The following is a 25,688-nucleotide window of genomic DNA, read 5'->3' as shown; positions in this document are numbered from 1 at the left end:
GTAGGGGAGATGTGTGGTGGAGCCCGGATCCTTCTCCTGAACCCTGACTGCTAGATCCTCTGCCCAGTCCCCACCTCCACATGGAGGTCTCAAAGTCATCTGAAACAGCTCACATCCAAGACAGAAGATGGATCTTGACCCCTGAGGCCAATGCTCCCTTCCTGGTCTCAGCTCATGGAAACAACAGCTTTCTCGTTGCCCAGGCCAAAGCCTTGGGGCTCTGTTTTGACCCCTTTCTTTGTCCCATAGCCCACATCCAATCCCCAGCAAGTCCTGCAGCCCTCTTTTTTTGTTTAAAATAGATGCAGGGTCTCCCTATGTTGCCCAGGCTGATCTCAAACTCTTGAACTCAAGCAACCCTCCTGCCTCGGCCTCTCAAAGTGCTGGGATTACAGGCATCAGCTGCCACCGTGCCGACCTCTAACTTCAAAACAGATCCAGACTCTGGGTACTTCTGCCACCTTCTGCCACTGCCCCCATGTCCAGGCCACGTCACCACGTCTCTGGATGGGCTCCCTCCTCCGCCTCTGCCACCCCCTTCTGCTACCCCCTACAGTCCATTCTCAACACAGAAGCAGCAGGGCTGCTTGAAAACCTGAGTCTGCTCCAGTGAGTCCTCCACTCGGAGCTCTTCAGCGCTCCCCACTCCACATGCTCCTTCCGGTCGCAGCGGGGCCAACCCTTATGGTCACAGCGGGGCCAACCCTGAAGCCACACCGACCTCCTTGTTATGCTGCAGACACGCAGCACCCCTGGCCCAGGGCTCCGCACTGGCTGCTCCCTTGCTCTGGAATGCCCGTCTCTATCTGTCCCCAGGGCTCCCCCCGGCCCTCTTCAAGACTTTGCTCAAGCAGCACCTTCTGGATAAGGCCCGACACCCCTATTTAAACTGCACAGAGGCCGGGTGCAAAGGCTCATGCCTGGAATCCCAGCACTTTGGGAGGCCGAGGCGGGCAGATTGCTTGAAGTCAGGAGTTCGAGACCAGACTGGCCAACATGGTGAAACCCCATCTGTACTAAAAATACAAAAATTAGCTGGTTGTGGTGGCACGTGCCTGTAATCCCAGCTACTTGGGAGGCTGAGGCAGGAGAATCGCTTGAACCTGGGAGATGGAGGTTGCAGTGAGCCGAGATCGCGCCACTGCACTCCAGCCTGGGCAACAGCAAAACTCCAGCTCAAAAATAAATAAGTAAATAAATAAATACATAAATAACTGCACGTGCACTTCCTAGAGAGTCCCATCCTCACGTTCCGCTCTTTATTTCAGTCTGTTTCCCGTAGTTTGTCTCGCCCTCAGTCCCACGATGTTATTCACCCTTGTTCCTTGGGCTTGTTGCTTATCATCCTCCTCCCCTCCAGAATGCAAGCCCCCTCCCTGCACAGGGAGGGCCTGCTGTACCCCCAGCCCACCCACCTCCTCTCCAGAAGGAGAACAAAAACGTGAGCTTGAGCCAGCCTTGGCTTTCCTCCTGGGAATGTCTTTCATGAGAGGAAGGAGGAGATTCCTTCCAGATCAAAGCCGAATTTGTAAAAATAGATGAAACTGCTCATGATGAACATGTGCTTTTTTTTGGCCAGGAGTGGTGGCTCATGCCTGAAATTGCAGCACTTTGGGAGGTCAAGGCAGGAGGATCGCTTGAGCCCAGAAATTTGAGAGTAACCTGGGCAACAGAGTGAGACACTGTCTCTACAAAAAATTTAAAAATTAGCTGGGCGTTGGCCAGGAGCAGTGGCTCATGCCTGTAGTCCCAGCACTTTGGGAGGCTGAGGCGGGCAGATTACTTGAGGCTAGGTGTTCAAAACCAGCCTGGCCAACATGGTGAAACCCCGACTCTACCAAAAATACAAAATTAGGCTAGGCGCGGGCGCAGTGGCTCACGCCTGTAATCCCAGCACTTTGGGAGGCTGAGGCGGGCAGATTACTTGAGGCCAGGTGTTCAAGACCAGCCTGGCTAACATGGTGAAACCCCGACTCTACTAAAAATACAAAATTAGGCTAGGCGCGGGCACAGTGGCTCATGCCTGTAATCCCAGCACTTTGAGAGGCTAAGATGGTCTGGATCACTTGAGGCCAGGAGTTCAAGACCAGGCTGGCCAAAATGGTGAAACCTGTCTACTAAAAATACAAAAAAATTATCGAGGCATGGTGGCGCACACCTGTGGTTCCAGCTACTTGGGAGGCTGAGGCATGAGAATTGCTTGAACCCGGGAGGCAGAGGTTACAGTGAGCTCAGATTTGCCATTACACTCCAACCTGGGCAACAGAGCAAGACTCTGCCTTAAAAACAAAAACAAAATTAGCCAGGTGTGGTGGCACACACCAGTAGTCCCAGCTACTCAGGAGACTGAGGTGGAAGTTGCAGTGAGCCAGAGGTGGAGGTTGCAGTGAGCCAAGATTGAGCCACTGCACTCCAGCCTGGGCAACACAGTGAGACGCTGCCTCAAAAACAAAAAATGCATTTTTGAGCCGGTCCTGTGCCTGGGATGCTGAAGGCCCAGGGGAGGGGAGACACCCAAGGTATTCTGCCAGCACCTGGTGTCTTGTGGAGTCACTGCTGCATCGTGGTATCTCTCAGCCCCCAATCTTCTGCAACTAACCTGCTCAGAGCCGCCCTCCTCCTCCTCCTCCCCGTCCTCCCACCCCCCCTCCCCCTCCCCCTCCCCCCCTCCTCCTCCTGTGGCTTTTAGCAGCAGCCCAGGGAGCTGGCAGTCCTGCTTCACCCCTCCGAAACCAGCAGGGGAGCTACAGGGTGGGGCAGCTGCAGGAACTGCCCACTAGCTTGGCTACTGTCTGCTCCTAGCAGTGCCTGTCCCAGCTCACCGATTCTTGGCTCATTCCTAGCTAGAGGCAACTAGCACATTCTCAGCAACCTGCCCACTTCTATCCCGTTTTTCTGAAACACTTGCTGATTTGGAAAAGAGGACCCATTGTCACCCGTAAGGGTCAGCCTCAGCCCTGTAGGCTTCCTGCCCTGCCAAAGGAAAGGCAGAAAGAAAGACACACAAAGGGCATCTGTAGAGAAGAGTCCTGGGCAGGGCCTGGTGGAGCGCCTGGGATACTTCATCAGGGGTCCCGGAAACTTTCCAGGGCAGTGGAAAAGAAGAGGAGGTGAGGAGGGCATTCATCACCTGGGCAGGAGACCAACTACTAATAAAAGTCTAGAAGAAGACAAAAGATGATTTCATTTTTTCTTTTTTTTGAGACAGGGTCTCACTCTGTCACCCAGGCTGGAATACAGTGAACTCCCAGGCTCAAGTGATCCTCCTGCCTCACTGTCTCAGCCTCTCAAGTAGCTGGGACTATAGACATGCACCAGCACACCAGCTAATTTTTTTTTTTGAGAAGGAGTCTCTCTGTCACCCAGGCTGGAGTGCAGTGGCGCGATCTCAGCTCACTGCAAGCTCCGCCTCCCGGGTTCACACCATTCTCCTACCTCAGCCTCCTGAGTAGCTGGGACTATAGGTGCCCGCCACCACGCTCAGCTAATTTTTTGTATTTTTCATAGAGACAGAGTTTCACCGTGTTGGTCTCGATCTCCTGACCTCGTGATCCGCCCACCTCGGTCTTCCAAAGCGCTGGGATTACAGGCGTGAGCCACCGCGCCCGGCCCTAATTTTTTTTTTTTTTTTTTTTTGAGATGGAGTCTTGCTCTGTGGCCCAGGCTAGAGTACAATGGTGCAATCTCGGCTCACTGCAACCTCTGCCTCCCGGGTTCAAGTGATTCTCCTGCCTCAGCCTCCTCAGTAGCTGGGATTCCAGGCACCTGCCACCACGCCCGGCTAATTTTTGTATTTTTATTAGAGACGGGGTTTCACCACGTTGGCCAGGCTGGTCTTGAACTCCTGACCTCAGGTGATCTACCTGCCTCGGCCTCCCAAAGTGCTGGGATTACAGGTGTGAGCCACCATGCCCAGCCTTAATTTTAATTTTTATTTATTTTTTTTGAGGTGCAGTCTTGCTCTGTCGCCCAGGCTGGAGTGCAGTGGCGTAACCTCGGCTCACCGCAACCTCCATTTCTTGGGTTCAAGTGATTCTCCTGCTTCAGTCTCCCGAGTAGCTGGGACTACAGGCGTGTGTCACCACATCCAGCTAATTTTTGTTATTTTTGGTAGAGACAGGGTTTCACTGTGTTGGCCACACTGGTCTGGAACTCCTGACCTCAAGTGATCCACCCACCTCGGCCCCCCAAACTGTTGGGATTATGGGCATGAGCTACCGCACCCAGTCCAAAAAGATTTCAGACCAATGGGAAGTCCCACAACCATCTCCAGCAAGGACTCCACCTGAGGCAGAAGCGGGGTCTAGGGCGGGTGAGAACTGGTTACATTTCCAAGCAAGAAGAAAAGAGAAAACTAAAGGTCTTGACGTGAGAAGACACAACGGGAGTGGAGGGTGGGGATTAGGTGTCCAGATGGCCACAGCTGCAAGGTGCATCCTGGCTCAGAAATGGCTGCTGGGAGGACAGAATGGCCTACAAGATGGGTACACACCCTCCTACAATTTCAGCCCTGAAAACTCAGAGGGCAAATAGAAACACAGGGACTCACGCCAGCAAGCCTGCAGGATGAGCCCGGAAGTCTAAATTTAGAGCATTTCCTCTGGACCTATCTTACTGCCCCAGCCACTCCTCACATTGAATCTTTGCCTGTAGTTACTTGCACTTCTGCCTCTCTCCAGGAGGGCAGGATCCATGTCCGAGTCCTCAAGATGAACTCCCATGCTATACAGCACTTTGGTGCTAGGAGATGCTCAGTAAAAACATACTGAATGAGGCCAGGCGCGGTGGCTCACGCCTGTAATCCCAGCATTTTGGGAGTCCGAGGCGGGCGGATCACTTGAGGTCAAGAGTTCCAGACCAGCCTGGCCAACATGGTGAAACCCTGCCTCTACTAAAAAAACAAAAATTAGCTGGGCGTGGTGGCACGTGCCTATAATCCCAGCTACTCGGGAGACTGAGGTAGGAGAACCACTTGAACCTGGGAGGCAGAGGTTGCAGTGAGCCGAGATTGTGCCACTGCACTCCAACCTGGGCGACAGAGCAAGACCCTGTCTCAAAAATAAATAAATAAATAAAACTAAAATAACATACAGAATGAGTGACCGAGTGGATTAAAGAATGGGTTAATCTGTGGCCTTTTGCAGGCGTTTGCTTGTGGCCAGGAGGAAGCCCCTAGTTCCACATGTGCAGACTGGGAGGCAGGAACAAGGAGGAACTGGGCCAAGGTGTCAGAGGAAAGCCATTCTTTCCTAGGCTCTCCAGCCAGCCCAGCCCACTCATTTCTGAATTCCGGAAACCCCTGCCATTTAGGATATAATAAATCACTAGGAAAATTTAGGTGAGTTATTTGCATCACTGATTGTGAAATTCCACAGTCCTCCCTTCCCCTGGGGCAGCCCGGCCTTGGGTCCGTCCTCGCCTTTTCGCTAAATTCCTCGAGTTTAAGCAGCCACCACAGGCCGTCCACCAGGGGGCAGGAGAGGGCCGTGACCGACGACACAGCAGCCCTGTCCGCCGCAGCCCTGTGCCCCCACAGGCCCTTAATCGGCTAAGCCTCGTTTCCTTATCTACAAAGGAGTAACAGGACCCGGCTCCTAACGAGGCAGCAGGAACCAATGCACGATCCGTGTAACACAGCGTGTTGCATGGTGTCTGGTGCACAGTAAGTGCCTGGTCCCCTCTGGCCCATCACTGGTTCTGTCCCCAGAGACGCAACCTGTCCCCTCGGGTGGCCAAACTCAATGCCAGGCCTTGCACCTGGGCGCAGCAGCCATATAGAGGGCCCTGAGCTCTGAGGGCAGCGCCTACCGCTCTGTTGATGTGCTTCCGGACCAGGAGGTACAGCAGAGGCAGCAGCACATATGCCAGCATCTCCCACAGCTTCCCCGTCAGCAGCATCCACAGGACATGGTCCTTGGCCTCCAGGTCGATCCAGCACCAGCCCACAGACACGTCCGAGGCATCATAGCCAATCTTCTTCAGGGCGACGGCTGCCACAGTGATGACCAACGGGACCCCCCAGCTGAGGAAGGAGGAGAGAAAGAGGCATCGGGGTCAGGCCATGGCTCCCGGCAATGTCAGCCTTCGCAAAAATGACGGAGGACACCCTTCAGAAAGGGGATGCTCTCCAGAGCCTGGATGGCACAGTGGCCCTGGAAAATAAGAAGGGGTAGGTGTTGCCCTGGGAGCCTGGCTCTACTTTAGAATTCTTCGGGGACTGGCATTAGAATGGAGTGACGTGGGACAGCCAGCTCCCAGCGTGTGCCCAGCTCCTTTTGCATACATGTGTGTACAGAGTTCGAGACCAGGCCGGCCAACATGGTGAAACCCTGTCTCTACCAGAAATACAAAAATTAGCCGGGCGTGGTGGTGCACACCTGTAATCTCAGCTACTTGGGAGGCTGAGGCAGGAGAATCATTTGAACCCAGGAGGTGGAGGTTGCAGTGAGCTGAGATTGTGCCATTGCGTTCCAGCCTGGGTGACAGAGTGAGACTCCATCTCAAAAAAAGAAAAAAGAAAAGAGTTTTGTATACATGTGTGTACAGAGCACAGGCACAGGGCCAGGCAGGTGTGTGAGTGTTTGCTGGTGTCATGACTGTTGTGAGTCATGTCCTGCTGTCCCAGGGTTCAGGCCTGTGGTGCAGACAGTGGTGCTGCGTGAGGCCTGTCTGGTTTCTGTTCCAGGAAGCCTTGGGCACCAGTGTGCGAACACCTGTCCATGCTCGTGCAAATGTGCCACAAACGATCAGCACCCCCTGGTCAGCCCTTGGGTCTAGGAGTGCACACATCGGGGGCTTAGGGTTGCCTGGGCAGGGAATTCCAGGGTTCTGCTTACCTTCGGCAGGCTCTAGGAGGGGGAACGTGAGCTTTGGGCAGTGCGTCCCTTTGGCCTTGAGGACTTCTTACACAATGGCGGGGAATGGAACCTGGCAAGGGTCAACGGGGACCTTTGAAAAATAAAGCTCAGGTAGGGGCCCCTCCAAGGGCAGTGTTGGGCTCAGTTTTCTTTTTTCTTTTTTTGAGACGGAGTCTCGCTCTGTCACCCAGGCTGGAGTGCAGTGGCACAATCTCAGCTCATTGCAACCTCCACCTCCTGGGTTCAAGCGATTCTCCTGCCTCAGCCTCCTAAGTAGCTGAGATTACAGGCGTGCACCACCAAGCCCGGCTAATTTTTATATTTCTACTAGAGACAGGGTTTCACCATGTTGGCCAGCCTGGTCTTGAACTCCTGACCTCAGGTGATCCACCTGCCTCAGCCTCCCAAAGTGCTGGGATTATAGGCCTGAGCCACCATGTCCGGCCCGGGCTCAGTTTTCTAGAGCGCTCTCCCACAGCCAGCCACACAGCCAGGAGCAGGCCCCTTCCCTGTGGTCCTTGAACCAGTCTGTTCCTTACATAGCAATGGAGCACACAAAGGCTATAGTGGCTCCTGAGAGAGGCAGGTAGTGGGGTAGTTAAGAGCTTGGATTTTAGTGTAGTGGGCTTGGATTTTAGTGCAGCGGGCTGGATCCAAGTCCCACTTCTGCCCCTGCTCGGGCAAGTTATTTAGCCTCAACACGTCAGGTTCTCTGCAAAGTGTGGATGACGACAGTGACTACAGGGTGTCATTGCAGGGTCGTTATGAGAATAAACAAATACATGTGTGTACAGAGCACAGGGCCAGGCAGGTGTGTGAGTGTTTGCTGCTGTCGTGAGTCACGTCCTGCTGTCCCAGGGTTCAGGCCTGTGGTGCAGACACTGCTGCTGTGTGGGGCCCGTCTGGTTTCTGTCCTGGGAAGAAGACACAAGTACCCCTGTCCTAGGTCAGGTGCCTGGAGCGCAAAGCCTTAGGTAAACAGGAATGATACTATGACAACTATGAGATCAGAGTTCAACATGAATCTGAGGCCAGAATGAGGCCAGGAGAACTGTGCTTCAAGGGTTTCTCCCAAATGCTGCAGGGCTGGCAGAGCAGGCCGGGCAGGGATGAGGATGGAAGGGAAAAGTCAGTTCCCTGGGACTGGGAAGGCCTCATGCAGGATGCTTCCAGAACAGAGGGGCCCTGGCCAACCATCCCCTCTGCAGCATTCTCCAGTCCCCACTGGCCTCTGTAGGGAAGGGCAGGAGGGCTGATGGCAGAGTCACATCACCCTCAGTGGCCTCGGTGGCAGGAGGCAGCATGTCCTGTTGGAAGTCCCAAAGACACAGGAGCAAAAAGACCACAAAAGGCCAGGCGCGGTGGCTCATGCCTGTAATCCCAACACTTTGGGAGGCCAAGGTGGGCAGAACACTTGGGGTCAGGAGTTTGAGGCCAGCCTGGCCAACATAGTGAAACCCCGTCTCTACTAAAAGTACAAAAATTGGTGGGCGTGGTGGTGCATGCCTGTAATCCCAGCTACTTGGGAGCCTGAGGCAGGAGAATCGCTTGAACCTGGGAGGCAGAGGTTGCGGTGAGCCGAGATCACGCCACTGCACTCCAGCCTGGGTGACAGAGCAAGACCCTGTCTCAAAAAAAAACCAAACACACACACACACACACACACAACACCCATAAAAGAAAGGGTTGTTTTAAAACTCATGACAGGCCAGGCGAGGTGGCTCACGCCCGAATCCCAGGACTTTTGGGACTTTGGGAGGCCGAGACAGGTGGACCACCTGAAGTCACGAGTTCGAGACCAGCCTGGCCAACATGGTGAAACTCCATCTCTACCAAAAATACAAAAATTAGCCAGGTGTGCTAGTGCGTCCCTGTAATCCCAGCTTAGTGGGAGGCTGAGGTGGGAGAATCCCCTGAATCCAGGAGGTGGAGGTTGCAGTGAGCTGAGATTGCGCCACTGAACTCCAGCCTGGATGACGAAGTGAGACTCTGTCTCAAAAAAAAAAAAAAAGTAATCGGCTCTTCAAGTGCCACCACGTCAATCCTCTAGTCATAATGTGCTGTTCCTCGTTACTTTACAGTTGCAGGATTCCGCTAAGGAATTCTGGGAAGGAGGTGAGCACTGTATGTAGGCACAGTCCCCCTGCAGGAGGCTGGTCTGGAGCTGGGGTCACTCAAATAGGGGATTCCCCTCTGAGTTGGGCCTGGGAGGGTCACGGTCGGCACAGCACTCCTTTGGGCTCCCTCTGCATCCCGACGGGCCCTCATGGGAAACCGGGGGACCACACGGAACCGCACTCTGTAACTTTAGGGTTGCAGTACTAAAGCTACAAGGCGGTAGATTTCTTCTGTGATACTGAGTTTGTGCTGGGAAGTAACCAAAGGGAAGGTCAAATAGGCAGAGGGTTTTGAAAGGGTTAAGAATGTGGGTTTAAATTAGCCAGGCGTGGCAGTACACACCTGCAATCCCAGCTACTCAGGAGGCTGAGGCAGGAGAATCATCTGAACCCGAGAGGCAGAGGTTGCAGTGAGCCGAGATTGTGCCACTGCACTTCAGCCTGGGTGACAGAGCGAGACTCCGTCTCAAAAAAAAAAAAAAGAATAAAAGAATATGGGCCTGATCAACAGGGAGGGGTTGTTTGAACACACAGAAGGAGCAGCTGTGTGAGGGCCAGAAGCTGCCAGAGGGTGGTATTTGAGAGAGAAGAGGTAAGAGGTAGAATCAGGGACCAGTGGGAATGGAGAGGGTGGAATGGTCCACTGATCCTGCAAAGCAGGCTGGGCCACACTGACTCACGTACAGGCATGGACAGTGGTGTGTTGGGAACATTTCACAACTGGCTCTCCAGAAAAACACAGACGTATGCATGTGTGCATGTATGCATGTTTACACACACACACATATAAATGTATAAATTTCACCTGCAGGATGTGAAGCGTACAATTTATAAATAATAATAAAGTATACAATAATAATACTCCTTCTTTATTGTCCATTTCATGCAGCCAATTGATTCTCACAGAATGCTTTTGTTGATTTCAGCCAAACCCTGGATTTTGCCAACCTGTGGATGCAATCAGCAAATGAGAGAGCTCCGTGGCATGAAGTTAATTGATGCTTTCATTTCCCTTAACGAGATGAAAATGAAATAAGGAAGACATAGAAAACAAGACATATGTTGGTTGCTCATGTCACTGGTTGGTGACATGAGCAACTTCTTTGCTGAATCAGGTACGAGTTTTCTTCCCCCCACACTGGGAGACTGTTTCCTCAATTTTTTTCTGCTCGATGATCCTGTCTCTTCTCCTTACCTCTTTTTTACATACTGGGTTTTCTGCCTGCCCCAACACAGCTGCCATCTCTTCTTAAGCTCAGAGATAAGTAACACTTAAGTTTAATCTATACCTTTAATGTCTTCTCCATTACTTTCTTAAGTCTAGATCAGGGGTCCAGCAAACTGTGGCTCTCAGGCCAAATCTGGCCCACAGTTTGTTTTTTTTTTTAGATAAAGTTTTATTGCAACACAGGCACACCTAGTCATTTACAGATTGTCTACCGCTGCTTTCAGGCAGAGTTGAGCAGTTACAACTGAGACTGCCTGGTCCACAAAGCTGAAAACACTTACTTTACAGGAAAACTTTGCTGACCTCTGCTCTACACAATCAACAAAGCAATAAATCAAGCCTTGATTTGTAGTCTTTGCCAACTTCCATGTGTAAATACTTCCACCATGGCCAATTTCCAGCCACCAACACATGTGGCTGGGAACAGATGCACATAGCACACCATTATATATATATTTTATATATATATATAAAATATAATTATATATATAATTATATATATAATATTATATATATATATTTTCACCACAGAGATATGATAGACACAACAACCTCAAGCATGTAAAGAGCAAAATAGCTATGACACAATGAGCTTTGAGTATTTATGGCTTTTTTTTTTTTTTTTAATTATTCCTAGCACTTTGAGAGGCCGAGGCGGGCAGATCATGAGGTCAGGAGTTTGAGACCAGCCTAACCAACATGATGAAACCCCGTCTCTACTAAAAATACAAAAAAATTATCTGGGCATAGTGGCACGTGCCTGTAATCCCAGCTACTCAGGAGGCTAAGGCAGGAGAATTGATTGAACCGGGAGGTGGAGGTTGCAGTGAGCCAAGATCGTGCCACTGCACTCCAGCCTGGGTGACAGAGGAAAAAAAAAAAGCATTATTATTTTAGAGACAGGGTCTTGCTCTGTTGCCCAAACTGGAGTGCAGTGGCATAGTCATGGCTCACTGCAGCCTCCATATCTCGGACTCAAGTAATCCTCTCACCTCAACCTCCAGAGTAGGGGGTACTACAGACACATGCTACCATGCCCGGCTTATTTTTTGCTTTTTGTAGAGACAAAGTCTTGCTTTATTGCCCAGGCTGGTCTTGAACTCCTGGCTTCAAGTTATCTTCTCGCCCTGGCCTCTCAAAGTGCTGGGATTACAGACAAGAGCCGCCATGCCCAGTCTATTATTTTTCAAAATGGGATCTCACTATGTTTTCTCAAGTGATCGTCCCGTCTCAGCCTCCCAAGGAGCTAGGACTATAGGCAGGAGCCCCATGCCCAGCTCTGTTTTTAATATAATCTAGTTTTTAATACTGGTCGTATCTAACAATCAACTCACAAAATTCCCTAAAATGGAACAATCGGGTCTCTCAAGCTGGCTCCAGGACACTAGCAGACATAGGATAAAAACGATAAGGAGATGACAGTGCCCCAGGTTCCTGACTACAGGGTAAGGAGAAAGTTGGTGTATCTGGAACTCTCAGAAGGATAAACAGGGCAGTTCTCCAGCCAGGGGGCCACCCTGAGCTGCAGGTAGTCTAAATCTGATAGGTGCTCCACAAACACATGTGTGGCATAAATCCTGCTTTCTAGAAATGCGTATTGCAGTTCTGACATGTAGCCGGGCACGGTGGCTCACACCTGCAATCCCAGCACTTTGGGAGGCTGAGGTGGTTAGATCACCTGAAGTCAGAAGTTTGAGACCAGCCTGGCCAACATGGCGAAACCCCATCTCTACTAAAAATACAAAAAAATTAGTCGGACGTGGTGATGGGCACCTGTAATCCCAGCTACTGGGGAGGCTGAGGCAGGAGAATCACTTGAACCAGGGAGATGGAGGTGGCAGTAAGCCGAGATCGCGCCACCGTACTCCAGCCTGGACAACAGAGTGGGACTCCGTCTCAAAAAAAAGCAAAACAAACAAACAAAAAAACACAAAAAAACAAAAAAACCCCACAGTTCTGACATGTAACACCTAACAGTTTTTCCCCCCTTCATACGGGAAGCCACTACCCCCCAAAAATAAAGCCAGAACAAGTAACACAGGGCTTAATAACTGCACATATGAAAAAGACCAAGGGATTTGGTTGATTACAACCTAGAAATTCATGTGGTTGGAGGGGTCGTCCTGCTGCTCAGATGTGGGTGGCTCAGAACAGCCAATGGCTGGTGCTGTCTGCCTGTGAGTGGACATCTGCAGCTCACATTCTAAACCTGAGACTGACAAGCTGGCGCCAGTGCCAGGTCACCTGAGGAGCATGTAAAGAGACGCTGGGCCTTGAGCTATCCTCAAATGGTTAAAAAGTCTTGAAGAGGAACTGGTGGTGATGAAGTGGTTAGATGCCGGAGGAACGGGCGGGGTCCTGCCCAGTCCTAAATCTGGGGGCTGAATAGGCAGCTTCCACCGAGAGAAGGTGAGTGCCCATGTTCAGGGGCTGCCATGACAGGTGCTGGGTGGGGGTGCAAGGTGGGGATGTGGGTTAGAGCAGGTGACCCATAAGGCCCCTCCTGTCTAAACCTGTGACTCTGAGGCTGGGAGGAGGCCAAGCTGAGGCTGCCTGGACGGAGGAAGCCCGGGACAGCCACCTCGTGTGTAACTCTGATTTGGCAGGGGCACCACAAGCTTCTCCCAGAGGTACCTGGGCCCCAGTTCCAACTTGTATTTGCCTAGAAATGAAAGCCAGACTCCAAGTTGTCTTCCTCCCCACTCAGAGGCCGTTAAGGGTTCAATTGTGTCCCCTACAAATTTCATCTGTTGAAGTCCTAATCCCCAGAACCTCAGAATGTGAGTGTATTTGAGAGATAGGGTCTTTCAAGAGGTGATTAAGTTAAAATGCGGTCATCAGAGTGGAACCTAACCTAACAACCTCTGTGGTCATAACTTAAGAGGAAAGGCTGGGCATGGTGGCTCACACCTGTAATCCCAGCACTCTGGGAGGCCGAAGGATCACTTGAACCCAGGAGAGTTTGAGACCAGCCTGGGCAACAAAGTGAGACCCTGTCTCTACAAAAAAATACATAAATTAGCCAGGCGTGGTGGCACACACCTGAAGTCCCAGCTACCCAGGAGGCTGAGGCGGGAGAACCGCTTGAACCCAGGAGGTTGAGGCTGCAGTGAGCCGTGACTGTGCCACTGCACTCTAGCCTAGGTGAGAGTGAGACCCTGTCTTTTTTTTTTTTTTTTTTTTGAGATGGAATCTCAGTGTGTCTCCCAGGCTGGAGTGCACTGGTGTGATCTTGGCTCATGGCAAACCTCCGCCTCCCAGGTTCAAGCAATTCTCCTGCCTCAGCCTCCCAAATAGCTGGGATCACAGGCATCCACCATTACACCTGGCTAATTTTTGTATTTTTAGTAGAGACGGGGTTTCACCATGTTGGCCAGACTTGTCTTGAACTCCTGACCTCAGGTGATCCGCCCACCTCGGCCTCCCAAAGTGTTGGGATTACAGACGTGAGCCACAATGACCGGCCAAGACTCTGTCTTCAAAAAAACAGACAACAACAAAAACAAGAAGTGATGAGCCCACAGATCTTTACAAAGGGAAGACCAAGTGAAGACCCAGGGAGAAGATGGCCATATACATGCCAAGGAGAGAGGCCTCAGGAAGAACCAGTCCTGCCCTCACCTGGACCTTGCACTTCAGCCTCCAAAACTGTGAGAAAATAAATTTCTGTTGTCTAAGCCCCCAGGCTGTGGTACTTTGTTAGGGCAGCCTGAGGCTTTCTACAGACTAGGCGGGAGAGACATGTGTCCTGGCAGGCGGTACTATCCCAGCTCCTAGGGCCCCCAATCTCAGAGGTCAGGGATGACTTGGAAACTCCCTACCCCCACAATGCCCAGATTGGCAAAGCTGGGCCGGGACCCTCCACCAGCTCATGGAGGAGAAAATGACAAAAAGCCATTCATACTTGTCAGGAGCTTAGCCCTTTTTGGAACTCAACACCTTTTAAGTGTCCTCCAGAGAAAGGAAGTGGAAGTACTGCCGGGGATTAGCCAAGCAGTGAATAAACCATCTGCGAGACCTGAATTCCCCTGCGTGGTGTCGGTCAGATGACCACAGGCAGGCCACTTGTCCCCAGGACAGCAATGCTCTCGGCTTCCCTGCCCTTCAGAGCGGGTCCTTGGGAGTTCCCAGCGCTGCTCAACCGGGGATCTTCTGTTGTGTGGTTCCTGGAACCTGTCCCCACCAGAGTCAGGGTGGGGGCACCTGCAGACAGGGAGACACACCTCCACTTCACACACAAATGGACAGTTACATTGAAAAGCGGCCCACTGGTTTTCAAAGACCCTTAGAATGCCATCCCTGCTGCCAGGAAGGGGTCAGAGGTTAGACTGAAGGGGGCTCAAGGCAGGGTCTGCTCAATCACCTGCTCCCACCCTGGGATTCCTGTACCTTTTCCCCACCCCAAACTTCATCCTTCCTACAGATCTCTGGGGGCTGGCACCTGCCAGGAGGAAAACAAGCAGGTCCCTTCTCTGGGCCAAACACAATGCCTGCTGTAGGTACCATGAGACCTGGGGATGTTAACATAACTCAGAAAACGCTTTGAGAACCAAACTCTTGTGCAACAATATGCCAATTTAAAAACCTCAGGACAGAGCAGGGCTGGGGGAAGCCCAGCTGTAGGGAGTGAGGCCTGGTGAGAGGCTGCCTGGAGGTTTCTTCCCTGGGAACAATGGACACTTATTGTCCAGCTCCAGGGGCAGAAGGGTCAGGACTTGGGAGAAGTTCAGGGAGTCAGCCCCTAGGCCAGGCTACCACGAGGTCACTCTGCAGCTTTAACTGCAGAAGGGGAGAGGAATGTCTAAAGGAACTCGCAGATGCACACTCATGCCCTAGTGCCACCGTCTGTAGCCCTCAGCTCAGGGATGGGCAGCCTGAGTTCTCACACCTCCTGCCAAGTTGCTGGTGCTCAGCGCTCTGCCATGAGCTTCCTGCTGCACACAGGGACACAGCACTGCCACCTTCACCAGTCACCTCAGAAAACTTTTATGGGGAAATAAACGAAACCAGTTCAATGATTGATATTTTCGGTAGTAGTGGCCGACATGGAGTACTATTCATGTGGCCACTGCATCCATCCCTCATTCAGATGCCACTGCCTGGGGAGACGGGCCAGCTCTGCCACTGGCTCGTCCTTGCAGTGCCACGGTGAGCTCGTTTCAAATTAGAGAACTCAGGCCGGGTGCAGTGGCTCACGCCTGTAATCCCAGCACTTTGGGAGGGCGAGGCGGGTGGATCACATGAGGTCAGGAGTTCGAGACCAGCCTGGCCAACATGGTAAAATCCCGTCTTTACTAAAAATACAAAAATTAGCTGGGAGTGGTGGCGCACGCCTGTGATCCCAGCTACTTGGGAGGCTGAGGCAGGAGAATTGCTTGAACCTGGGAGGTAGAGGCTGTACTGAGCAGAGATCACACCACTGCACTCCAGCCTGGGTGACAGAGCCAGACTCTGTCTCAAAAAAACAAAACAAAAAAACCAAAAAAAAAAACAGGCCAGGTGTGGTGGCTCATACCTGTAATTCCAGCACTTAGGAAGGCCGAGGCAGGTGGATCATTTGAGGTCAGGAGTTTGAGACCAGCCTGGCCAACATGGTAAAACACCGTCTCTACTAAAAATACAAAAAAATTAGCCAGACGTGGTGGTGTACGCCTGTATTCCCAGCTACATGGGAGGCTGAGGCAGGATAATGGCTTGAACCCAGGAAGTGGAGGCTGCAGTGAGCCGAGATCGCGCCACTTCACTCCAGCCTGGGTGACAGAGCTAGACGCCATCTCAAAACAAACAAACAAAAAACAAATTAGAGAACTCTGACAACCTTCCAGCTCCAGGCCCAGGTTTCCCCTTTTTGCTACGTTGGGACTTCCCACTGCCCCCAGAGCAGGGATTTTATGGCAAACATGGGGGGTCACAGACTCTTGCTTCCTCTGTAACCCTAGAGGGTGGATGAACGTGTGTGTGAGAGGCACAGGGGCTAGACCCTGCTGGAGTCATACCCACACCTGCCCCCAGCTCAGCGGGGCCAGAAGAAACTCAGAGATGCCCGAGACGAACCGGGTCGGCCAGGACGCTTCCTTCTGACCCCCAAATGAGCTGTCCCGACCCTTTAGCAGCCCCCCATGCTCACAGGCCATACAGCTGATGCCTGGCACCATGGAGGTCCTGGTGGAGGGGGTGGTCACCTCACCCCTGCTGACCCTGGTCTGGCATCACGCTGGCGCCCACCACCGTGCGGGGAGGAAGGGCTGCGCCGCTCTTGGAAAGGCAGGTCCCCTTATGTGGGAGGTGGGGAAATGACCCCCTGCGCAGCAGCTCTGGCCTCCCTCAGGTGGGCATGGTAAACACACAGCCACTCAGGCACACCACATGAAAGTCAAAGACAAGGACGTCTGTGGCAGCCACCTCACCAGCTAAGACAGAGTAGAAAGGGACTTCTTAAACACAGGGACTTCCCCTGAACATTGAGTATCTCACACAACCTTAAAAAAGCAACTGCCACCAAAAAATTCAAAATGCTGTCAGAATCAGTGGACACGAAACGCTTGGGTGAAAGCTGGAGACGTGCTAGGCTTTCGAGCCACCGTTGTCTCTCAGCAAGACACTTCTTAACTACAAAAGGGAAAAGAGTTAACTTGCAGTGCAGGAACTTGGCAGATATCACCTTAGCCCAGTGATGAGAGTTAACATCACCGGTAAGGGAATATGTCCAAGTTGCTGGCCACCAGGTAGAAAGCAATGAGAAAAACATGTTTCTGGGATATCCTGCCAAACATGCACAACCTGAACCCACTTATGAGGAAGCACCAGACAAACCCAAATTGAGAGGCTTTCTATAAAATACCGGGACTGTACTCTTCAAAAATGTCAGTATCATAAAACACCAAGAAAGGTGGGGGAACTGTTTCAGATGGAAGGAGAATAAAGATATATGAAAACTAAGTCAACATACAAGCCAAGATTTTCCTTTGCTATCAGGGACACTGTTAGTCCATGGACAAAAATCTCAATAAAGGCCAGCTGCGGTGGCTCACACCTGTAATCCCAGCACTTTGGGAGGCTGAGGTGGGTGGATCACTTGAGGTCAGGAGTTTGAGATCAGCCTGAGCAACACAGTGAAACCCCATCTCTACTAAAAATACCAAATTAGCCAGGCATGGTGGCGCATGCCTGTCGTCCCAGCTACTTGGAAGGCTGAGGCAGGAGAGTCACTTGAACACAGGAGGTGGAGGTTGCAGTGAGCCGAGAGATCGCACCATTGTACTCCAGCCTGGGCAACAACAGTGAAACTGTCTTGGGTGGGGGAAAAAAAAAAAAAATATATATATATATATAATTTATATATAATTTATATATATAATTTATATATAATTTATATATATATAATTTATATATATAATTTATATATATAATTTATATATATATAAATTATATATATAAATTATATATATTGATTTATATATATTTAAATATATATTTTTAAATATATATATTAAAATATATATATTTAATTTAAATATATATTAAAATATATATTTAATTTAAATATATATAATTAAAATATATATATTTAATTTAAATATATTAAAATATATATATTTAAATTATATATATTTAATTTTAATGTATATTTAATATATATTTAATATTAAATATATATTTTAAATATACATTTAATTTTAAATATATATTTAATATTAAATATATATATTTAAATATATATATTTAATTTTAAATATATATTTAAATACATATTTAATATTAAATATGTATTTAAATATATAATATTAAATATATATTTAATATTATATATATTTAATATTAAATATATATTTAATATTATATATATTTAATATTAAATATATATTTAATATTATATATTTAATATTAAATATATATACATATATTTAATTTTAATTTTTTTGAGATAGGGTCTTGCTCTGTCACCCAGGCTGGAGTACAATGGTACAATCTCAGCTCACTGCAACCTCTGCCTCCTGGGCTCAAGTGATCCTCTTATCTCAGCCTCCTGAGGAGCTGGGACTGCAGCCGCACACCACCACGCTCGGCTAATTTTTAAAATTTTTTGTAGAGACAGGATTTTGCCATGTTGCCCAGGCTGGTCTCAAACTCCTGGGCTCAAGTAATCCATCCACCTCAGCCTCCCAAACTGCTGGGACTACTGGCGTGAGCCACTGTGCCCAACCTAAAAATAAATTATTGTTGAAATTGTATCTCAGTTTTTAAAACCTGTTACAGCCAAAAGACAACATAGACTCCTAAAAGGAGTCTTGGACTGGGTCAGAAGTAGATTCTAACTGTGAGCCTCTCCTTTACTGAAGGGAGACTCCCTGAAACTATTGCTACGGAATAAAAGATGAAATGCTTCTGATTATTGTAAATACAAAATTGCATGCAGGATTGTGTAAAGACAATGCCAGGTTGGACTGCCAGAATGAGCCAACAGCGCGTGATGTGCTTCCCCCTGCAGAGAGCCTATGAATGGACGTGCAGTCAGGGAGGTTTCACATCACCAAGATTCCTATCCCAGAAAAGCAGATGTTCATAGCTCTGGGAATGGAATGCGACCCTTGTGGAGAGCCTATAAACGGACTCATGGGGTGTGCCCGTCCATATGGACAACATAGGGCTATAAATGCCCTCACCTATAAACACCCCACGGCTCTTCTAGGCCTCTTTAGGGTTATGGCATACTCCCTTCTGAGAATTTCTGGTCTAACTGGTTGTCTAGCTTCATCTCCTGTTGCTATGGATTGTTTGTAACCAGCTTTTGCTGCAACTGTTACTGCTGATTAATATCTTGCTAATCATAGGTTATGGAAAGACTGTATTTCTGTTTTAAGGCTCTGTTAGAAATTACTGATGCACACACTATATTGTAAATTCTTATCCCTGTATACTGTACTTCTGCATACAGATGTTATGTTAAAGAATTACTTCATCACCATGTGACCATCTCACCTCATAATCAAATGACCCTAAATCCCTCACTAACCTACCCCCGCCCTCACTAAACTTAATAATAAATGCTGGTATATCCAGTGCATTGTTGGCACTGCGGGACCAGAAGGCGGTGACCCCCCTGGACCCAGCTTTCACTATCTTGTGTGTGTCTATTATTTCTTGACCTGCCGATCTGCCTGGGAACAAAGAGAGAGCCCCATTGCATTGCCGGCTGCTGGCCAGATCCCACAATACCTTACTAGCTATGTAGCCCTGGGCCATCACATCTGCTATGAGGGTAATCACCCCACCCATCCATTCTGTTGGGTTACTTTTTTTTTCTTTTTCTTTTTTTTTTGAGACAGGTCTCACTCTGTCACTCTGGCTGGAATGCAGTGGTGGTCTCGACTCACTGCAGCCTCAACCTCCTGGGCTGAAGTGATCCTCCTGCCTCAGCCTCCCAAAGTGCTGGGATTACAGGTGTGAGCTACCACTCCTGGCCCTGTTGGGTTATTGGTGATTAGTGAGCTAATGAATGGAACAGCACTCTGCAAACAAGGGGCCAGACACAGCTCATGCTGAAATGTGATTTCCTGAGGATGAGGTCTAAACTGCCCTCCTCTCTCTGTAAAGGGGGCCACGCAGGTGCTCTCCTGGGAACTTGTGCACGTGCAGGATTCTCTCTAACCTCCTGCCTTTATGTGGCTGTAATCAGTGTTAGCAATGGTTTCTGTCACTTCGCATTGTATCATATCATTAAAAAAAATGACTTACAGAATTCAAAACCAGGATCAAAGAGCTGCATACCATTTCAGAAGGGGAGGGTAGACTCTTAACTTCCTGTTCCCCCACTGTTGGACCTTGAGGTCACTTCCAAATTCTCACCATAAGTGCCTCACAAACATCTTCGTACATACAGCTTTGTACATATTTTAGATTATCTCATTAGACAAGGCTTGGTAAATAGGATTATTGGATCAAGGGGTATGAACCAAATACTTTCTACAAAGACTATTTCAATTCACACCATCAATAATACTGTAGAAAAATGCCAGTGAAACTGGCATTTATCATGTTTGTATTCTGCCCTTTTTTTTTGATATGGAGACTCGCTCTATCACCCAGGCTGGAGTGCAGTGGCGCGATCGTGGCTCACTGCAACCTCCACTTCCCAGGTTCAAGCGAGTCTCCTGCCTCAGCTTCCTGAGTAGTTGGGACATGCACCACCACGCCCAGCTAATTTTTGTAATTTTAGTAGAGACGCGGTTTTGCCATGTTGGCCAGGCTGGTCTCAAACTCCTGACCTCAAGTGATCCGCCCACCTTGGCCTCCCAAAGTGCTGGGATTTACAGGCATGAGCCACCATGCCCAACTCTGCCTTACTATTTTTTTCCTTCAAATTAAATGAGGAAATGGTACCTTACTGTTATAACTTGTATTGCTTTGCATATTAATGGTATATGACATATATTTTTCAACTGCTGTTACTATTTTGCTTGAGTATGTCCTTTGTCCATTTTTCAGGATATTTGTGGGTTTAAAACAATTCAATTCCTAAACGCACATTAGAATAAGGATGTCAACCTTCTGTGTTGTCATATTTTAAAATACTTTCCAAAACTGAAAGCTTTGAAGAGGACTGAATTCCAGTAGTATGAAATGGTTAAAAAGTGGATAATCATGTAGTCTATGCCTAAAGGTGATATTTCTCACATCAATAGATCCTGCAAACAATAAACTAATATTCCAAAGAAATACATTGGAGAGTCCTTAGTAAGGTCATTGGCAATACAGTCTGGGAAGATCTAGGTTAACAGATGAACCTGTTAGACAGGTTTAACCAATTCCCTTAGACTAGCGAAGTCTGAGTGCTGAGAACTCCGGAGAATAAATTGTCAAACTCCCTCTCTAGCTTGGATACAGATAATTTTATTTTCTTTTAAGATGCAGGCAGGTCACATTCAACAGACAAGATGAATACGTTGCTTGTTTTTTCTTTTCTTTTTCCTTCATTTTTAAAAAAATTTTTTCTTTTTTTTTGAGAGAGGGTGTTGCTCTGTCTGCAGTCATAGCTCACTACAGCCTCGACCTCCCAGGCTCAAGTGATCCTCCCACCTCAGCCTCACAAGTAGCTGGAACTACAGGCATGCGCCACCATGCCCAGCTAATTTTTTAATTTTTAGTAGAGACAAAGCCTCACTGTGTTGGCCAGTTGAACTCCTGGGCTCAAGCGATGCTCCTGCCTCGGCCTCCCAAAGTGCTGGGATTACGGGTACAAGCCACCACACTGGGCCTATTTCTTTATCAAAGAAGCCCCTCCTGAACAACACAGAAAACCCCCCTAGAGGGTCCCTAATGAGAACCGAACAGAAAAACCCCCAACTCAGGTTTGCTGGGCAATCCTTCTTTTCCACAGAAGCTGGACCAGGTTCTGTTACCATTTAAAAAAATACTGTATTCAATATTTTTAAAGACAAGAAGGGAAAGAGAACAGGTTCTTGCAAAGAGAGGTACAGCCTCGACTCCTTCCAAGTACACACGATCTCCCGTGTACTCGGGGCCCACACCCAGCCAGCCATCACGGGACCCAGACAGGGTCAGATGGGATGCTGCCGGGAAGGCAAGGCAGGGCCCTATTCCATCTGCAGCATCTGAGCCTCGGTTTGGATGATGTGTTGCAAAGATTTTTTACTTGTACAGCTGAGAAGCAGGTCACTTAGTTTCTCAAGGACCAGCTGGCCTCAGTGCACAACTGAAGGTCAAGCGACTCTTACAGCCCTGTAGCCTCGCCGTGTGACACCCAGGTGACCTGTCTCTGCCAAAGTGCTGACTGTGCTCGCAGTCCTTGGAAGGCACTTAAGTTTTTAATAGAAAGGACCTATAATTAGGGCAGTATCTGATGCTCTGATCTGGGAGAAGGAGAAAAGGAAAACAGCCCCTAGGATTCCTGCCCTCAGTTCAGCACAGCACAGGACGCCATGAGATTTTCAAAACCTGACATTCCCCAGGGAAGGGCCGACTCTCTTCAGCGAGGCTTACTTGAAAGATGCTTGAATCGCAAAGTAAGGTCTTGGCTTTTCCCCACTCTCAGAGAGACTCCAGGCGGACTCCGAGACTCCCAGACCAGCCCTCGGCTCCTGCCCTCAATCTCAGAATAGCTGAACTCTGGAAAGTCAAGATCATCTAGAACAGAAATACAAGGGGCTGGGGCCTGAGGCTAGAAACGACCAAAGACAGAATAAAAAGGACAGTCCTTTGTAAACTGTACAGCAGAGACACGGCAGCTCGGGAGTGGCGGAGTGCACCAAGCTCACTGTGGCTTGGGGTGGGGTGGTGGCGTGGGACTGGGAGTTGCCGGCTCTCCAGCCCGGGACAGTTACCTAACTCGTCTCCCAGCCTGTTTCCCCATGGGCAGCAGAGACGGCCAGGACACAGTGAAGCAGGTCACAAGGGGCTCAGAGTGTCCTCCCCAGCCCCGTCCAAGGAACCAGGGCCCGGCTCTGGGGGCGAACTCTGTCCCCACTACCCCAAGGGGCTGTGCCCTGGGGCAGGCACAGAGGGGCTCCCTCGGGAGCGAATCTCGGGCAAGGCTGGCCTCCTCCCGCTGGCCCAGGACTGCCTCGGGGGCGCCAGCAGGCACTGCTTGCTGTGGGTAGGGGGTGTCCAACCTAGACGCGGCCTCTGGGAGGGCAAGACCGGGAGGGGTCGGCCTGTGTCAGGGGCTCCTGGAAAAGCAGCGCCACCGCCACCCACCTGACGACATGGAAGGCCCAAAGCAGGCGATCTGTGCGAGGCCCGCGCGCGGCGCGGACGATACTGAGGTACAAGTAGAGCGCAATGGCCACGGTCCAGAAGAAGGAGCTGGTGTTGGCGAAGGTGGACAGCGCGCCCTGCAGCACGCAGTCCCACGACGGGCCCGCGAAGTCCTGCAGCACTCCGTAGAAGTAGGAGGCGGCCGAGAGCAGGTCGGCCAGCGACAGGAAGAGCAGCAGGCGCCGTGCCCGGCTGCGCAGGTCGGGCCACAGGGCGTGCGTGGCCACCAGCAGGCCCGAGCCGAGCGCGGAGAGTACGCACGACAGCAGCACCACGGCGCGCTCCGACGGCACCAGCTCGGTGGGCGGCGGGGACGGCTGCATGGCGTGGGGGACCAGGAGCCGGAGCGCCGCGAGGACAGAAGCCGGGCCGCGCGTGCGGCCACGCCGCCGCCGTCTGGGCACCGAGGCGCCCTAGGCTCGCGTCCAGGCCGCTCCCCCGCCCATCTGGGCCCCGGGCCCTGAACCCCGCCCACGCCCTGAGCCCCGCCCCGGTACCCCGGCCTTTAAGCCCCGCCTACACGCCCCGCCCCGCCGTCCCGGGCCCTGAGCCCCGCCCACGCGCCGCGCCCCGCCCCTCTACCCCTGCCTTTAAGCCCCGCCTACACTCCCAGCCCCGTCCCGCCGTCCCAGGCCCTGAGCCCCGCCCACAAGCCGAGCCCCGCCCACACGTCCCCGGGCCCACATGCCCCTCCCGCCCACACGCCCCCACCCCCCGCCCCGTGCCCCCGCGTTGAAACTGGGACTTAGAGCTCCGCCCACGCGCCCCGATCCCCTGTCCACAGAGCCCAGAGACCTGGTCCTAGAGCCTAACCCACGCGCCCCGCTCCGCCCACGCACCCCGCCACACCCCTGTGTTCCGGGCCCTGACCCTGGCTCAGGTGCCCTTCCTCGTCCCGTTGCCCCGGGCCCTGAGCCCCGCCCCCGCCACGCCCCTGCGGCTTCCAAGCTCCACCCGGTGCCCGAGGCTCCTGAGCTCCGCCCACGCCCTCACACCACGCCCCTAAGCCCCCAGGCCCCTAAGCCCTACCTCAGGGCACCCCCAGGTCCCAGCACCTGTCCCTCCACGCTCCTCCAGGCCCACCCCTGCTCTTGCCAGGTGTCTGGGACATCCAGTCCTGTGAGAGGAAGGGCTGGCATTTTTAGGGCTAATATTACTTTCCCTCTTTTCAGCCAGCTTGTGTGTGTGTTGTGAGTGGAAGGGCGTGAGGATCAGAGGCATTCTTTCCACTAGCAACAGAAACAACTCTCGGGTATGATCCTCATTCCTTCAGCCGTGACCCCGACGTGTTCACAAGTTGGTGGTGACTTGGGGAAGCTGGCGTTTCCACCTTTTCTTAAAATAAGCATGCTATTTTTAAAAAAACATAGCTAACTAGGTGTGATTTTTAAAAAATGAAATGCTAGGCCGGGCATGGCTTTTTCTTGTTTAAAAATTTCAAACTTTGTAATTAAGATGTAATTCACATACCATAAAATTGGCCCTCTTAACCAAACAATTCAGTAGTATGTTCACAAGTTTGTGCAACCATCATTATTATGTAATTCTACAACATTGTCATTACTTCCAAAAAGAAATCCTTATCCCTTAGCTGTTAGCCCTCAGTTCTTCTCCCCTACAGCCCTGGCAACCACTCTTCTACCGTGGATTTGCTTATTCTGTACATTTCCTGTAAATAGAATCATACGCTCTGTGGCCTTTATGTCTGACTTTTTTAACTTAGCACTTTTCCAAGGTTCATCGTAGCATATGCAGTGCTTCATTCCTTTTACTGCCCAGTAATATTCCATTATATGGATATACCACCTTTTTTTTTTTTCTAGAGACGGAGTCTCCCTCTGTCGCCCAGGCTGGAGAGCCGTGGCGCGATCTCGGCTCACTGCAACCTCTGCCTCCCGGCTTCAAGCAGTTCTCCTGCCTCAGCCTCCCGAGTAGCTGGGACTACAGGCACACGCCGCCACGCCCGGCTAATTTCTTTTCTATTTTAGTAGAGATGGGGTTTCACCGTGTTACCCAGGCTGGTCTTGAACTCCTGAGCTCAGGCAATCTGCCTGCCTTGGCCTCCCAAAGTGCTAGGATTACAGGCATGAGCTACCGCACTCGGCAGGATATACCACATTTTACTTAGCTATTATTCATCAGCCGATGGACATTTGCGTTGTTAACACTTTTTAACTATTAAGAATAATACCACTATGAAAATTTGCATACAAGTTTTTTTGTGGGTGTATGTTTTCAATTCTCCTATGTGTATACCTAGGAATGGAGTTGCTGGGCCATACGCAACTTTATATTTCACCTTGTGAGGAGCTGCCAAGGTGTTTTCAAAAGTGACTGTACATATCATTTTACATTTGCACTAGCAATGTATGAAGGTCGCAATTTCTCTATATTCTTCCAAAACTTTTTTTTGAGACAAGGTCTTGTCGCCGAGGCTGGAGTGCAGGTACAACCACAGCTCACTGCAGTCTCAAATTCCTGGGCTCAACAATCCTCCCACCTTGGCCTCCCCAGTAGTTAGGACTTCAGGTGCATGTCACCATGCCCCACTAATTTTTTTTTTTTTTTTTTTTTTTTTTTTTTTGAGACTGAGTCTCGCTCTTGTTGCCCAGGTTGGAGTGCAGTGGCGCGATCTTGGCTCACTGCAACCTCTGCCTCCCGGGTTCAAGCGATTTTCCTGTCTCAGCCTCCTGAGTAGCTGGGATTACAGGT

The 25,688-nt window shown here is 50.4% G+C and overlaps 1 protein-coding gene across 2 annotated transcripts in view; it reads right to left on the bottom strand.

The window, feature by feature from the left end:
* The window catches only part of GPR157 (G protein-coupled receptor 157), a 28,930-nt gene extending 5,506 nt beyond the window's left edge, over positions 1 to 23,424 (bottom strand). The window contains exons 1-2 of one of the 2 annotated variants that reach the window (XM_016953592.4): positions 22,917 to 23,424; positions 5,809 to 6,022 (exon numbers count right to left, since the gene is read on the bottom strand). In XM_016953592.4, the coding sequence (XP_016809081.1) occupies positions 5,809 to 6,022; positions 22,917 to 23,299 (597 nt within the window). In that variant the 5' untranslated portion in view covers positions 23,300 to 23,424. The remainder of the gene's footprint in view (positions 1 to 5,808; positions 6,023 to 22,916) is intronic. The other variant, XM_016953600.4, reaches the window with a different exon arrangement.
* Between the last annotated feature and the right edge of the window lie 2,264 nt (positions 23,425 to 25,688).

The sequence above is a fragment of the Pan troglodytes genome, chromosome 1, assembly GCF_028858775.2.
Source record: "Pan troglodytes isolate AG18354 chromosome 1, NHGRI_mPanTro3-v2.0_pri, whole genome shotgun sequence".
In the NCBI taxonomy this organism is placed as follows: domain Eukaryota; kingdom Metazoa; phylum Chordata; class Mammalia; order Primates; family Hominidae; genus Pan; species Pan troglodytes.
This window is presented reverse-complemented; position numbering and strand designations above follow the sequence as displayed.